Genomic DNA, 16,914 nt, shown 5'->3' on the forward strand with positions numbered 1-16,914 from the left:
GAAAGGGAGAGAAAGAGAAGAGGGAGGGGAAGAGAAGAGAGAATATCAAAATATTAAGGAGATTGTTTCAAAATGAGCACTTACGTTTTTAAAAAGATTCATACAGTCTGTTAGCAAATGCATTAGAATGCAATGGTTACTATTTTTAGAAATGGACTTACTATGTTCACAATCCTCCTTTTAAACTTATTTTTCCTAATACCTATGTTTCTAACGATAAGGGAAGTTTTTTCTTGCAATATTAATACAACCGTACAGTATTGTAATGCATAATGGTACCAAGAGCTAGCGCCCTCCCTCTCCAATGGGTTGCATTTAACCTTAATGAATGCAAAATTCTATACTTTCCCACTCTCGCCTAGTAGGCAATGGCAGTAAATAGCCACAGCAAATGCAATAAAGCACTTCAAGCATGGATGAACATCAAGGCTTACCTGGTTATGCTAATCTTTACTTCTTGGAAAACTATCTTTTTAAAATTCAGACTTTACTTTTTGACAACTATTCTCACATGAATTTATTTTTAAGAACTAAGCACTATCCTAAAACATACTATTAACTTATTAAGCAGTACCCTAAACATTATTTCTATGGACATCTTCCACATAACAAAAACCCAGACTATTTGTCTTTTTAGTTCGGAAGTCACATGGTAGTTTTTACGTAATCTCTACACCCAACATGGGGCTCAAACTTACAACCCCGAGATCAGGAGTTACATGCCCTATTGACAGCCAGCCAAGTGCCCTTCGCATGGTATTTTTTTTAAGCACAATTAAAAGCACTCCATTTGTGATTTTCATAGAGGATGTGAAAATCTGTCCAAAAGTCATCCAGAGGGTCAACCACATCCTCAGATCCTTAATTGTGCGGAAGAAATTTTATGGACTTCACATGTGCCTGAGTTGTAAAACCTTAGCAATAATACTCTGGTCTCAAACCTTCACTTTTAAAGGTCACCTGAGATTCCACACTTGACCTAGAACAAAGCAGCAATTTTTCAGAATCATCTCTGTGCCTTCGTGTCCAAAGTTCCCCTATACTTTGAGACCTGGGGGACAGGGTCTCAAATTGAATATAAGTCTCTTTTGCCAGATCATCTTCCCAGAAGGATTCTGACCCACATTGCAGTTTACAAACTTTGTACAACAGGAAAAATATCAATGGCAAGACAACAACACAGGCAGTACCGCTCACCACGATAAGGAAAGACACTTGAGAACCACCTTCTTCTTCGACTCTGTCAACAGAAAAAGTGATACATTGGTCCTTCTGGGGAGGCACTCCCTTTGGACAGACGCATGCTATGTACTGCCTGCCAGGCTCCAAGCCATCTATGGTTACTTGGTCCTTGCTGGAGTCTGCATTCAGCAGCAGCAGGTCCTTCTCGCCATACTTGGAATACAACACAGTCACCTCGGACTTACGTGTAGTGTTGACAGTGTTCCACATCAATGTCACACTCTCTTCAGTCTCACTGACTACTCTGAGATTTTCTATTATGGTATTTGTCTCCATTGGCATTGCTTGATCCAATGACGCCAACTCTTCATTTTTACTTGCACTAGCTGAAGGAAGCTTACTTCCACCTATCTCTGCCTTTACATTTCTTTTCCCATCTGGGCGGAGCTGGAATGACTGCTGGCTGGCCATGGTGGGCTTTGTTGAAATTCTGGTGCTTAGAGTTGTGATTGAAGATGCAATGGAGGAGAGGAAAGGAGATAAGGAGAAGAAAGCAGTGGAGGGAGGAGAGGAAGTAGAAGTAGAAAGAAAAATGGAAGAAGCAGGGGAAGAAGATGAGTTAGAGGACCAAGGAGATGACAGTGAACCAGGTATGGATGTAGATCTAGATCCTGGCTGGGCTCTTTGCTCAAGGTGATCTCCAGTTCTTTCAGAGGTGTCTGATAATACCGTGGTTGTGACAACACCAACCACTGTCACGGTAACCACAGCTTCTGACATCCCAGCCAAATTTTTGGCCTTACATTTGTAATCCCCAGCATCCTTGTAAGAAATGCCTGTCAAACTTATTATGGACCATCTGACTCCTTCTCCTGGAGATTCCTGAATTACTGTAAGAAAAAATATATATACTCTGTGAGGAAAAACTCAAGCAACATGCCAACCTATCTGGTTCTACATGTATCCCTTTCACATAAACCAAGAGGGAAATGGCACACTGCAAATCTCTGATGGCAGGTGATAAGTTCTGTAAATTGTCTACATGGAGGTCTTTGATATGCTGGGTTCCATGAGGTCTATATGGGGAATGGTATTTTAAAAAGACATGGGGGGCTATGAATTGGGAGACTTGGTTTTAGTAAATGTTAGTCCACAAATTAGTGTTTGATTTCAGACAAGTCAATTGGTGTCTTTAAGCCTCTGTTACTATATTTTTAAAATAAGAGAAGACAAAGTGGTCTCAAAGATCGTTTCCAATTTTAACTCACTATGAAATGGTTATTATAAGATCTTACTTAAATATTTCCCAAGATATTTTTTCATTGTAATAAAATGCTATCTATCTACATAGGCGGCTGGCATAGCAGATAACTTTCTGGCATAGAGGAGTCAAAGTTAGTATTCTCAATCTTTCATTTTATAGTTAATCTAAATAAATTAGTAAGCCATGGATTCTATTATTTGCAGAATAATATACAGTTTTTGCACAATTGGAATTTTACTTTCCTAAAGACTAAAATCTAACATATTACCATTCTGTCTTGGTTTCTGAATCTTTATGAAGAATAATAATGTAGTGAGCACTATCCTAGGATCCCAGAATTTAGCTTGCTACCTTAAGCTGTGGGCCTTTTACTGTCTATTTATAAGAATATTAGGCCTTAGCTATTTTTTATTCCATCAGGTTTCTTTATTTCTATCTTGATTTACATTTAGCTTCAGTGAGTTTTTAAAATATATCACTCTAATTAATCAGAATATCACTACTGAAACTAAAGCCAAAGCACTGAGTTGGTCAGAGTAGGATCTGAAAAGTCTATGTAACCAATTTTTCTAAAAATTATATACTTTTTGTTTCATAATAAGGTTTGCATGTAATTTAAATAATGATTTGAATACTCATTCAAAAATGGGAAACCTATATTAAAATCTTTTTTAAAGAAAACTGTAATAGATATACATTTGAAAGTGAGCCATATCCCAAGATGATGCAGCAAGACAAAGGCCTTATTTGCAGTCATCCATCCATTGGATCATGTTGTTTCTGTCTAAAAATCAGATTATCTAATTTCATCTACATAGTCAGATAAACTGAGGAAAAGATTAACGAATAAAATGAACTTTTCAAAGTCCTTTCACCCAATAATTTTGGTGTATTTTATTAGAATTAACTAGCCAATTTCAAATCACACAAAACCATGAGTTTCAATTCAGACCTTTGCAAACTTGTTTTATAGGCCTAAATTAAGAAAATACCTGTATAATTAACTGGTGAGCTGTCGGATCTGGTCCACATGAGCTGTGGAGTAGGCTGGCCAGTAGCATCACACCGCAGCAGAACATTACTGCCCACAGCAGATGTGATCTGGGTGGCCGACGTCATCACTGATGGCTTCAAACACTGTTCCAACTCAGCCCGCTGAAATAGAATCCCTGTCAGGCGCTCAGGTTCACTACATATCATCAGTGGATCAAGAAGCACTACAGCAGGGTCAGCAACTTTTGACAACTCGATCATTTTAGAAATGTGACAGTCACAGAACCAAGGGTTGTCCTGCAGACCTAAACCAGAAGGGAGGAAAAGATTGATAAAGGTTATCAACAGATGACTTCAGTTTACATCATAGTCACTTGGGCAAGCAAGCATTTGCGCTGTCTCCCTAAAAACAGAAGTGCTTTGAGAGATGAAAGGGGAGTCACCTCTCTGTCAGTTTTGCCCTACAATCTGGCTACCTGAATGAACATAGCCTGTCATTTCCGACCATTAATGATTGTAGCCAACATTTACTGAGCATTTACTCTGTACAGGTCTCTGTTCTAAGGATGTACCTCTATTATTTAATCCCAAAAATCCTATGAAGAAGAGTATTAGTGTCCTCATTTCAAAAATGAAGAAGCTGAGATACAGAGAAATCAAATGATTTGACCAAGGCCACATAGCTAATCAGCATCTGAGCCAAGATTCTAATCCAAGTACCACAGAATACTATAAATACACTAATAGAGATATTTCTAGCATGTTATGAAAGTACTTCTATTACCGTAGGTATTGGAGGGTGTAGAGAGACACCTAACTGCCTGCACTGTGTCTTGGGTTTGCGTGATGTGAAGACCTTTGGAGGACAAGTTCTGTGTAGCATGTAGAGTGAGATGCAGGAGATGTCAGGAGATAAGACTGGAGACTGGGAGAGGCTGGAACAGAGCTTGCCATGAATGCCATGCACGGGGGCCGTACAGGTGCCCTACCCAAATCCCCCTTCAAGAGAGAAGCAGCAGCAAGGAATAGAGTTAGCTGACAGCCTCCAGTTGGAGGACTGCCTCAGCTTTCAGAACTGTTAGCAGACATGCTTTGGCCTTCAAGAAGAGTGTCTGTGAGAGCTTTAAAGGCAAGTCAGGAAAATGTAACTATTGGAAACCAGAAGAAAGGAGACCCTTTTATGGAGTGGCAGAAAGTTTAGAAACACTGCCACCTGTGGTTAACATGGAAAGGAGAAAACACATTCAAGGAAATGAATGTTCCAGCCATTGATATTTCCTTCCACACGGAGTGTTGAAACTGCTGCCCGGTTCTCCTTGCTGCTCGTAGTAAAATGTGAAGGGCAGACAACAGCTAAAGGAAGAACTGCTAAATATAAAGGAGCCAAAACTTGCTGGGTTGAGTAATAAAATTGCTTCTTAAACCCAGCCTCTCCAAAGTTCTCAAATTAAGAAAGGGCTTCAGAGCAAAAATCAAATCCAGAGACAGTGAAAGTATATAATTATTTGCTAATATCCTAGAAGGATCTCAGGTAGTGCTTCGGAGCCTTTGGTCAGACAAAAATCTCTCTAATGATATTAAGGGTGATGTCCCATGTAAATAAAGCGCAAAGCTGAAAGAGATTTATCTCAAAAAGATTTATGGTTGTGGCTTTTTACTAATGGAGTGGATTATAACATTGATTCATAAGGAGAAAAGACAATCATAATTTTTAAACATTCTAACCATGTTAGAAGATTTAACTTCATTCATAAATTCTATTTATGTCTCTTTATGTCTATTTTTATTAGAATAGCACTTCATGAGTGGTTCATATTTTTCTGCCAGAATTTATAAAAATTTACAGTTTTTTTATCTTCTATCTTAGAAATTTCACTTCTTCCATGGGTGAATTATCTTGAACTTCTTCCTCTTACATTTAGTCCTGTGAATCTATGACCAGTTCTCTAATATCCAACTTGCCAGCAAACATCAAATTCATTCTGTCATGTAACAATTAACATGTGGATAATACTTTTTGCTCTCAAAACACTTGTTATGCTAAATTTTTGCTTTATAAAAGAATAACAAAACAAGTTGACAGTTATTGTTTCCTGTATGACAAATATTGTACTTGTCAAGAATTGTAAAGGGTCTGAGTTTTATCCAACTTTAGGGTGACCAGTTGGCAGAAGACACAAGACTTCTGGTCAGAGATGAAGGAGATCTGGAGGAAGACGTTATTATCTCCCTTATACTGGGCAGTAAACATGCCTACCCTTTGCTCTGGAGGGAGATACATCTTTACCTTCCAAAGCAGTTCTCTACATAAACATCCTTAAAAAGATAGTTCAGAACAAAAGGCAGTGACTGCCCCTGCTCACTAGACAGGCAGAAATGTGAGAGACCATGGAAAATTGTCTTCCAGCAGTGCTAAGTATGCTGAAGGATTTGTCTACCTCAAGCCTGACAATAGCATGAGGTAGATAATATTAGTATCATCATCATTTTATTTTTTTTTTATCATCATCATTTTAAAGAGGAAAAAGCCAGCACTCAGAGAGGTTAAGGGTCTTCTTGTCATTACACAACTGAATATAGTCAGGATTTGAACCTCAGTATCCTGATTTTAAATCTCATTCCCAAGCACTGTATGTCTTATATTGACCTCAGAAAGCTAGTGTGATTCTCCAAGTCTCACATCAGAGGATGCTAAAGCACAAAGAGATTACTGCCTTGATTCTGTAAGTAGCTTAGAGTCCTGACTAAATCCCAGATGTTTTAGCCTCCTAATCTACTACCCCTTCCACCATAACTCATTTCATCACCTAAAAACATTTAGGGCCACCGGGTGGCAGCTATAGTGCTGTTATCTATAAACACATGTCAAAGCAGCGATGTCCGGAGCACAAATGTCTACATGGGGAACCATCCAAGAACTGTAACATTAACGGGTCTACTCATGCTTTGAAACTGTCCTAAAAATGTGTTAATGGTGAAACAAAATTCTCTTAAAAATTAATCCTACTTTTATGTCTAAAAGTTATGTCTAAAAGTTACATAAAACAGGAAAATATTTTAAATCCCTCAAAAACATAATGTTTATTCTAGATTTGAAACATCCAAGGTCAAAGGCACAACTTTTAGAGCCTGAATAATAATAATGACCTGAGTGCTGAACACATTCATCAGGTGTTTTGTGTTTTTTGTTTTTTGTTTTTTTCCTTTGGGGGACAAAGGTACAAGAACTCCCTGAAGTTAAACTGTTATTTGCACTGCATTCCTTCAAGGCAACACACCCACCACAGTCACAGTAATTTGCATTAATTAATTTAGTTTATGTAACTATTCCTGGATGGGGCAAGCCAACTTTGCCTTATTCCTTTTGTAAAAGGATAATGTTTTCCATGCATCACAGTACTTGAATTAATTGTGCTATTTTGTGTGTGTGTGAAAAGTCAGCAATAAATTCTTGTACCAAAGTTATTCTATAAGCTCTTGAAAGCAAAGACCATGCCTTAGTCCGTTTTGTAATGACAGTAGTGTCTAACAATTCAAGGGGGAAAGTAAAGTCTTTTCAACAGATGGGTGCTGGAACAACTGGACATCTGTTTGGAAAAAACCTCAACCCCTACCTCACGCTACACTCAAAGACTATTTGAGATGGACCACAGTCATAAGCATAAAAGCCAAGAATATAAAGCCAGAGACTGAACATAATAGTTAAAACTATAAGGAAAACAGAATATTTCTGTGACTTGTAGGAAGACAAATATTTCTTAGATGAGACACAAAAGGCACTAACTATAAAAGAAAAAGCTGGTAAATCAGACATCACTAAAATTTAAAAGTTTCTTACCAAAGACACCATGAAGAAAATGAATAAACAAACTACAGACTTGGAGACAGTATTAATAATACATATAATTGACAAAAGGCTTGTATTCAATACTAAAAAGAAAATGACTTTTAAAAATTGTATATTGGCATAAAGGAATATAGCAATGACCAATGGCCCAATGAAAACATGGTCAATGCCATTAGTCATCAGGGAAATGCAAATGAAAATCACAATGCGAAATCACTCCCTGACCACCCACCCCTAGGAAATGACTGAAATGAAAAAGACTGATAACATCAAGTGTTGGTGAGGATATGGAGCAAGTAGACTGTTACACAGTGCTAGTGGGGGTGTAAAATGGTACAACCTCTGGAAAATTGGCAGTTTTTTAAGGAGTTATATAGCCATCTTAGGACCTAGCAATTTCAATCCTGGGAATTTATCCAAGAGAAATAGAAAATAGGTGCCACAAAAACCTTTGCATAAAAATGATAACAGCAGCTTAATTCATAATAGCTAAAAACTGGTAAGAGCCCATGTGTCCAAAAACAGGAGAAAGGATAAACAATTCATACATTCATAAAATTGAGTATGACTCAGCAAAAGGAACTATCCGTACATGCAGCGACACGGATGAATCTCAAGAACAATAATGCTAAATGAAAGAAGCCAGGCACAAGAGTGTATTTTAGATGATTCCATTTACATAAAATTCTAGGGCAAACAAAATTAACCTACTGTGATAGAAATAAAAATAGTGGAAGGGGTGCCTGGTTAGCTCAGTCAGTTAAGCGTCCAACTTCGGCTCAGGTCATGATCTCATGGTTTGTGGGTTCAAGCCCCACATGGGGCTCTGTGCTGACAGCTCGGAGCCTGAAGCCTGCTTCGGCTTCTGTGTCGCCCTCTGTCTCTGCTTCTCCGTGCTCACGCTCTGTATCTCTCTCCTTCGAGGATAAACATTAAAAATTTTTTAAAAAGAAAAAAAAAATAGTGGTTGCTTGGAATGGAGGAGATTGACTGAAAAAAGACAAAGGGGAACTTTTCCAGTGTGATAAAATTATTCCGTATCTTGGTGAGGGTGTGGGTTCTGTGGAGGTATGTCATTTATCATCATTTTCTAAGTTGTGTACTTAAGATCCATGGTATGTAAGTTATACTTCAACTCCTCAATTTAGAAAAGGTTTGAAAAACAAAAGAATGATATCTCTGGAGATAAACTGAACTTGAAGCTTGACTGCCTCTCCACCAGCTGTAAAAGGGTGGTAATACAGACTCACTTTATGGTATTGTCCTGAAGACTGAGATACTGCCAGGGAGTCCTTAGAAGAGCACCTAGCAAGGAGTCAGCCTTAACTGCGTGGATTTGTCTCCTTGGTGCCTAGCAAAGAACAAGCATACCAACGGGGACTGACAGGTGTTTGTTGAATTAAATTAATGCCATTTTAGAAAATTTTGTGGGAATACTCATGTGGCCGCTGCCCTTCGGGCTAACTTAATTCTAATCTGGAGAAGAGCTTATGTTTGCAATTGAGAAAATTTGGGTGCCAGTAAAAAGCACCCAGAAAAGCATTTTATATCCTCTCCTACTGCAAGCTTTTTCCTCCAAGACAAAGAGTGTGGAGCCTCACAGAGTCTGCCTGTGTAAATATTTGTCTATTCTGGAGAAAGAGACCGTGGAAATTTATCTGTATTGCAAATCAAAACTCCAATCTAGTTTCACAGTTCACTTAAATGTTTACTTGCAAGACACTTGTTTATGTTTTTATGATACATTAGAGGATAATTTGATTAAGCTGATATTTTTACTCATGTAGAAAGAAGAGTCATGGAAAAGCCTCTCCCTAATTTTTTATATTAAATAAATATATGATTTAAAGAGATAGTAATGCATACGTGAGGAAACTAACTCTAGTGTTATTACATACAATACATTACAAAAGAGTGTGGAAGCACATGGGTTCTGGAGCCAAACAGCCTGTATTCACACCCCAGCTCCATGAGTATGATGAGTAAATTTGGGCTTGTGGCTTACCATGTGTCTCAATTCTTCTGTAAAATGGGGATGAAATGATACTTAATACAGGGTTAACGTGAGACTGGAAGAAGTTATATATGTAAAGTATAAGAACGAGACTTGGCCTTGAGTAAGCACTCCATCAATATTACCTATTACTATTATGGTTACAAACAGAACCGCTGTCTGCTAACAATAATGAACACGGTACAATAACAAATAAAAGCAGAATGTGTTCCACCATAATAATAGAAAAGTAAATTCTAGAGGGTACTTGGAAAGATATAATTGCTACAGTTAAAACCTGAGTTCTAGAAAAGCTAGAACTGGTTCTCACCACCATATTTTAATGACGAAATTAGAAGACTCCAATATAGTTAAAATAACAGAAAAAGCCAAAAGAGAGGAGTCTTTCTTTATAAGACACATCTATCTCAGTCACAGCTGTTATGGATTATTGTCGATCTAAAATTATAACCTCAGAGACTGTCCACCTCATATTCTAAAGAACTGTCACATAAAATATCTTATAATATTCTCATTACAGTCTTATGAGTCAGAAAAGAGGGAGTGAGTCCTCCTATCTCCATTTTCCAGATGAAAAACCCCGAGTTTTCTGTGTGTGATTCACACACATGAGCCAGTCTTTTTTTTTTTTTTTCTAATTTTTTTTTAACATTTATTCATTTTTGAGAGACAGAGAGAGAGTGTGAGCGGAGGAGGGGCAGAGAGAGAAGGAGACACAGAATCTGAAGCAGGCTCCAGGCTCTGAGCTGTCTGTCAGCACAGAGCCCGACGCGGGGCTCAAGCCCACGAACCATGAGATCGTGACCTGAGCCGAAGTCAAATGCTTAACTGACTGAGCCACCCAGGTGCCCCGAGCCAGTCTTCTTATTAGAGGAGAGCATTTCTTTCCCCTTTTGTTACATAGCAGGCTATGATTTTGCTAAGATCAGCGGCCACATATGGTTGGGCATGTTTCAAAATATCTTTTGTTATTTATTATCATTATTATCATCACTATTATAAAAGCAATGCATGACCAAAGCAGAACATTTTGAAAATATAGAATACTAAAAAGATGTCCCACCACCCAAAGAGGACAATTAACCAGCTAGTGTATTTTTAAATTTTCTTCTTTGCACATTTTATTTATTTGTATTGTATTGTATTGTATTGTATTGTATTGTATTGTATTGTATTGTATTTTAGAGACAGCATTGCAAGCAGGGGAGAGGGACAGAGGGAGAGATTGAGAGAGAGAGTCCTAAGCAGACTCCACACTCAGTGCAGGGCCCAACTCAGGGCTGAATCCCACAACACAACCCTGGGATCATGACCTGAGTCAGAGTCAAGAGTCAGACACTCAACCTACTGAGCCACGCAGGCATTCCTCTTTGCACATTTTAAAATAGTTATGATCATGAATATGTATAATTACATACCCTGATTTCTCTGTTTAATGTTATACCAAAAGTATTTTCATGTCACTTTTTTAAATTTTTTTTTTTCCAACGTTTATTTATTTTTGGGACAGCGAGAGACAGAGCATAAACGGGGGAGGGGCAGAGAGAGAGGGAGACACAGAATCGGAAACAGGCTCCAGGCTCCGAGCCATCAGCCCAGAGCCCGACGCGGGGCTCGAACTCACGGACCGCGAGATCGTGACCTGGCTGAAGTCGGACGCTTAACCGACTGCGCCACCCAGGCGCCCCTCATGTCACCTTTTTAAAGAATCTGCTTTTGAACAATCTGAACCCTGAAGCATAGATAAAGATGTTTATCTCTTAGGACTGTGAGATTTCATAACCCTTTTCAGTTTGATCCCTAAACTTTTATCCAGATTTAACTCACAAGGTAACAATATTAATGTCCCATAAATCAATTCTTCATAATGATATTAGCAATATTAGTGACTAGTCATTAGAGAGCTATTAATAAGAATTTATTAATTTGATTTTATTTTTTACTATAGATCTCCATTTGGTAATTCTATTAGAACCAAGAGTCACTTTCAAAGAAACTTAGAAAAATGTGTAGAGAAATAGAATCTCAATGTTTAAGACAATTTCTAGCTATTAGTCTTACTCATAAGGACTAAATTAGTGGCTAAAATAGAGTAAATAAATACTGCTGTACAGGTTTACACGGTGCCTGTCATGGTGTACATAATAAGAAGGACTCCACAACTATTGTTAAATTAAACTAATATTTTTCCCCAATCCATCCTATAATATTCCTTTTATTATCTAATAGAAATGTTTGAAATATTAGATAAACAGTAGGTAAACAAAAAATAGCCATATAATAAAAAATTACATGACTTTTCCTCTTCGTGTCTGTTTTTTATCACTCATATTTTTAGTCTCATAAGCACCAAAATGTATTTACATTTCAACAAAAGCAATGCTAAAATCATTTAAATGCTGCCACAGCATTTTTCCTTTTTATCAAAAAAAAAATCTCAGTTATCTTTATTTATAATTTGCTTTGGCAAATATTTGAGCATGTGATATTGGTCAATAGGAATTCCTGGCACAAATTTAGCATCGAGTTGCCTCTCACGCCAAAAGGCTTATAAGTCATTTCCCTAGCCAAAGACCCAGTTCTTTCATCCTGAGAAATACAGCCTCTCCTGCAGCCCTGATGGACATAACTGGTGAACTAATGACCTAGGCTTACTGGGTGAACAAGAATTTAGGAAATCAACTTGATCAGAGCCTCAGGCTTGTGTCACACACAAAAGTATGAAAGACCTCACTGCCCACAGATACCCCTTGAGAAGGGTCTCAGTTCCCTGATTTCAATCTGGCAACCACATTTACCAGGCATTTGCCATGTGTAGAGCGCCATGCAAAGCACTGTGGGAAGATACAAAAAAAGGAAGAGATAGACTTACTGAAAGGAGTTTACACTTTAAGAACCCAAGACAAATACCCATAGAACCTAAACAAAGTCAAGATCAAAGTCTACAAAACATATCACAGTTAAACTAAGAGACCAAATCCACTAGGCGACCCCAATAACTGGTGCCTTCATCATTTCTTTCTAGATTAAGAAAATTTGGAAGCTGTTCTCCCTAATTAATGAAACCACTGCCACCTCATAAAGATGCCAGGGCCCCTCTTCTACTCCTGAAGAGCCTGATGAAGGGCTGAAAAGAGAACAGAGCAGGTTGACTATGGCAGAGCATGGAGCATTGATATGTTCACAGAAACAGGGCAGGTTGGTAGGTTTTGTCACTCAGCCCCAGTATCTCTGACAGCACCATCAGTCTCTCAGTTTATGAAACTAACTCTCCTCGCTCCTCCAACACACATACTGCCTGCCACCCTCCCTCCAGCGCTCGTAGAGAGCCATTACACGTTACACAGGGTAAACAAGTCAATTGACCCTAAGTCAACCAATAAAGTGCCATTCCATCAAAAACTCAAGTATAGAGTAAAAAGCCAAATTCAATAAATGTGAAAAGGCTGAACAGCTGAAGGCACGCAAAGCAAATAATCTGGACCCAAGAAGCCCAGAGGCTTCTGAGCTTACCAAGAATAATTCTTTGTGGTGAAAGGTCCAGGCTTCTTGACGATGTTGTAAGTAAGTGGGACCAGCTCTCCAGGAAATCTGGTGGTAGTGTGGTTAGCCTGTTGCTTGATAAATCCAAGTAGGCAAGGTTCTTCAGGTACCTGACCACCTCATTAGGCACACTGGTTATTTTGTTGTTGTGCAAATCCAGGGTCCTCAGCTGGGGCATGTCCAGCAGAGATGCCCAAGGGAAAGCGGCCAGAGAATTTCCATCCAAGCGCAACTCATGCAGCTGCTTTAGGTTGTAAAAGCTGCTGGCATCAAGGCTGGCCACGGAATTGTAAGTCACCCAGAGGTACTGGAGCTCCACCAGGTAGTAGAAGGCCTCTGCGGGGATTCTGCGGATGACAGTCTTCTCTATACGTAGCTTCACAGTTTCCACAGGGAAGTTCATAGGGACCTCGTTCATATCCAGGTCATTACATAGCACCGACCTAGTGTCACAAAAGCAGTGGAAGGAAACCTGCTTTCCAAGACCCACGTGAAAAAATAATACTTGAAACATAAATCAGTTTTTCATTTCCTACTTGTTTTCACAAAATACCTGTTCAGCCTGGCTGACCTATTCATAATTCATCATCACCATCATCTTCTTCTTTTAGGTTGAATCATATGAAATGGCCATTTTTGTAGGATAAAAATGATCAAATATCAGCAATTTCATGTGTTTCAACCTACTATTGATGGAACTCTTTATGTGTCAGACCTGTGCAACACACATCACATCCACCTAATTTATCAACAGCCCTATAAGGTAGATACTGGGTAATAGGTAAGGGCACCGGCTCTGGAGTCAGGCTGATCTTGGTTCAGATCTAAGCTCTGCCACTTCCTTTGTGGACATGAAAAGCCACGTCAGTCCCTCAACTTCATTTTCCCACATGGCACTGTTAGGATGATTAATTGAAATGGGTGTAAAATTTTATACCTTCCTGGCACATAATAATGGGTGTTTGCCATTTTTTATCATTAATCTCATTTTTACAGAGAAAATAACTGAGGCCCACCAATGTGCAGTAGCTGCTGAATGTCATATAGCCAGTGGGTTACACAGCCACCTATTAAACCCACATCTGTCCAACTCTAAAGTACACACTTTTAACCACTTTAGGAAATGACCCATATTTTTAAAATCCCCTGTTAACGTTATAAATTGATCCCTTTTAAATAACTTAATTTTAAAAAGGAAGGAAGGAGAAAGAAAAAAAAAGCCAAGTGTTCAAACTAGATGCTTCAAGTTGAACTCTATTTTAATGTGACTGGTGAGTTCCTTTCAGCCTAAGGAATAAACCAGAAACTGCAAGTTTATTTCTTTTACCACTCACTAACTTAAGTGACCTTGAGTAAGTCACATTGTGATCTTGTTTAATGGCATTTGTAAAACAGGCATAGAAAAACAAGCCTGTCCCCTCTGTGGATATAAAGTATGAAGAATCAGAGAATTTAGATTCATTTTAACCTGAAAAAAGACTTATTTATCCCTTATTCATACTCACTCCCACTGGATTGCTGAAAAATGAACAATAAAAATTTTGCAAAGCATAGTCTAAATTACAGCCTATTATACTTGTAGTACATAATAACAATGAAACAGCCATTTGGTAAAAACAGGACATTAAACCAGTGAATTTTAAAAGCCAGTGTATAATGTAAAGGGAAGTAGGTAGCAGAAAGCTGGAGTGCGCTGACAGTATCATCTCCTTTCTGTAACTTTAGGAGAAGACTATGGAATCATTGGAATTCTCTAGGAACACCTCTTTTTCTTCATCTCTATTCCAAATTACAACTTTCGGTGCTATTTTATACCAGAATGGTAAGTCAGCATTCCAGCGTAATGGAAAAAAGCCTGGATAGGAAGCTGAAAGACGTAGCATCTTTATCAACCAGCCACTGCGTCAACTCAGTGTTGTGACCTTGGACAAGTCATTTAATCTCTGTATGGTTGCATTTCTTTGTTTATAAAAGGACAGCAGTCAAACTAGATTATTTCTAGAGTCCTTGCCAGGCATAATGTGCTATGGTTTTTATAAAATCAATAATGGGGTTATCATGGGGAAAAAAATAAACATTTCTGTGGCTGTTTTCTCAAAATTATGGAGCCCCTAGTCATTAACTACTTCATATCTTTTGCCAAGTAGGTCTTTAATTTGTTACATTCTTTCCTTGTCTTAACCTACTTAGTGAATATCCCAAAAAGCTACAAAGAGTTGGTTGAGTAAAGTTCAAACAATAACAAATCAAATTACTCAAAAATATATTTTACTTGTTATTGCTTATTTGTTTAAAGTTGTAAGATATAGTGGCCTGGGTTGCTCAGCTGGTTAAGCGTCTGACTTTGGCTCAGGTCATGATCTCCAGGTTCATGGGTTTGAGGCCTGCATCAGGCTCTGTGCTGACAGCTCAGAGCCTGGAGCCTGCTTGGGATTCTGTGTCTCCCTTTCTCTCTCTGCCCCTCCCCTTCTCGTACTCTGTCTCTCTCTCTCTCTCTCTCAAAAGTAAACATTAAAAAATAAAAATTAAAAAAAATAGTTTTAAGACATAAACTGGGCGATCCTTTTAACTAATTATTTTCAATGAGAGTCTCACTGTTCACTTCAACCAAGCCACAAAATAATCTGGTTGTTATTAAATATCCTCCCCCCCCATCTCCCCCCCCACCAAAATCAAGTTCTACCAGGTTTAGCTAACAACAGTTCTGTTTTGCATTTAACTTCTATCTCAAAGGACTCACTACATTATTAGTATGTAAGTATTCTCACTCCACAGGTAGATGTTAAAGCAGCCCAGAGATTAACTTCAGTGAGGCCCCCCAGTGTCTGCAATAGACAAGGCTGATTTGTATCTTTCCAACTTTTCTTTGTAAACTCCAGTACCTTAAAATGAAAAATTCTAACTATGAACATTTCTAAATTCACTCTTGTGATCTTCCTTCCTACTTTTTAAGGTCTATCCAGAAGGCATGAAAAAGAAATGGGAAATCAGGGAAGCAAATGCTCTGGTTACCTCCTAGATTGGCCCTCCCTCTCATGCCTTCTGTAAACAAGCTGAGCTGGCCACACACATTTCAGTGGTTTGACCTAAAAGGGACAGGTTGTGAATATGAGTGCAGTGAAGATTTTGGTTACACAGAATGTGTTTGAGAGTCTCAGATAATTTGAGAGGGTTTTAAGAGCTGAATTGCTCAAAATGAAAACAATGGAGTGAGCAACTGGTATTAACACAATTAAGCTAAAGCTTAGGTAAATTAAACCTTCTGTCCTCTGATACCTGGTCAACAATTTGCTTTCAAAATAAGGCTGCCTAGTTGGAGTCCTTTTCCAAAAAAATCATTAGAACACTTAATAGCAAGGAGAGGAGCATACCTTGATCCTGTGCCGTCATTTCTGCCATGATAATCGCAGGTGCACTGTGAAGGACATGAACAGCTCACTCCCTCCAAAAAGCTAATGAGCACAATGCACAGGCATGCTGAAAGACGCATCGCTCCTTGTAGAGGTTATTTGAACAGAAAGTAAAAACCAAATCCTAAACTTCAGAAACTGGTGTGCCAGGAATGCAAACAGCCATTTAGTAACAGCAGATTAGATGGGATTAGCTGAGATCTGTAGTTACTTAACCTTCAAGTGTATTTTACAGGGGATCAATCGACCTAGGCTTTGAAAATGGTTTCAGCAAAGTAACACATTCCAAGGAATATGAAAATCAAGCACATGTCAAAAAAATTTCAATAGTTGCCCATCTCCAGATTTGCAAGGAAATGCCTATTAAATTCTTTTCCTATGAATGTAATTGCTACTATACTGTGAAGATACACTTAACGTTTAAAACAATTCAATGTTTTAGGGGTGCTAGAAAATACTGCAGCTTATTTATATAACATTATAAATTATAGTTTTTGCATTTGTGATCTCCAAAAACAAAGTAAACAAAACCCAGTACCTAGATTTTTTAGGCAAAATGCTTCAATCCACCACTGAGTAGCAGGACCCAGGCTCTGGTGAGAATGTCTCCTGCAGCTCTCCCACGTCACCTCAGTGCAGCATGTTTGTAATGAAGACCGTT

General features: G+C 38.4%; 1 protein-coding gene across 1 annotated transcript; it reads right to left on the reverse strand.

Annotated features, from left to right (window-relative positions):
- Positions 1-799: 799 nt before the first annotated feature.
- On the reverse strand, positions 800-16,615 carry LRIT3 (leucine rich repeat, Ig-like and transmembrane domains 3). Its single transcript, XM_030313263.1, has 4 exons — positions 16,215-16,615; positions 12,814-13,286; positions 3,439-3,744; positions 800-2,072 (listed from the first exon to the last, which is right to left on the reverse strand). Exons 1-4 carry the CDS (start codon positions 16,331-16,333, stop codon positions 916-918), a joined length of 2,055 nt encoding a protein of 684 aa, XP_030169123.1. The 5' UTR covers positions 16,334-16,615; the 3' UTR covers positions 800-915.
- Positions 16,616-16,914: the final 299 nt, after the last annotated feature.

This window comes from Lynx canadensis, chromosome B1 (genome assembly GCF_007474595.2).
Source record: "Lynx canadensis isolate LIC74 chromosome B1, mLynCan4.pri.v2, whole genome shotgun sequence".
NCBI lineage: Eukaryota > Metazoa > Chordata > Mammalia > Carnivora > Felidae > Lynx > Lynx canadensis.

Coding starts and splice junctions, on each gene's coding strand:
- LRIT3 (XM_030313263.1), bottom strand. CDS start 16,333: ATGCGTCTTTCAGCATGCCTGTGCATTGTGCTCATTAGCTTTTTGGAG. Junction 3,745..12,813: donor ACCACAAAGAATTATTCTTG/GTAAGCTCAGAA, acceptor CTTCTGGTTTAG/GTCTGCAGGACAACCCTTGG. Junction 2,073..3,438: donor CTCACCAGTTAATTATACAG/GTATTTTCTTAA, acceptor TTTTTCTTACAG/TAATTCAGGAATCTCCAGGA.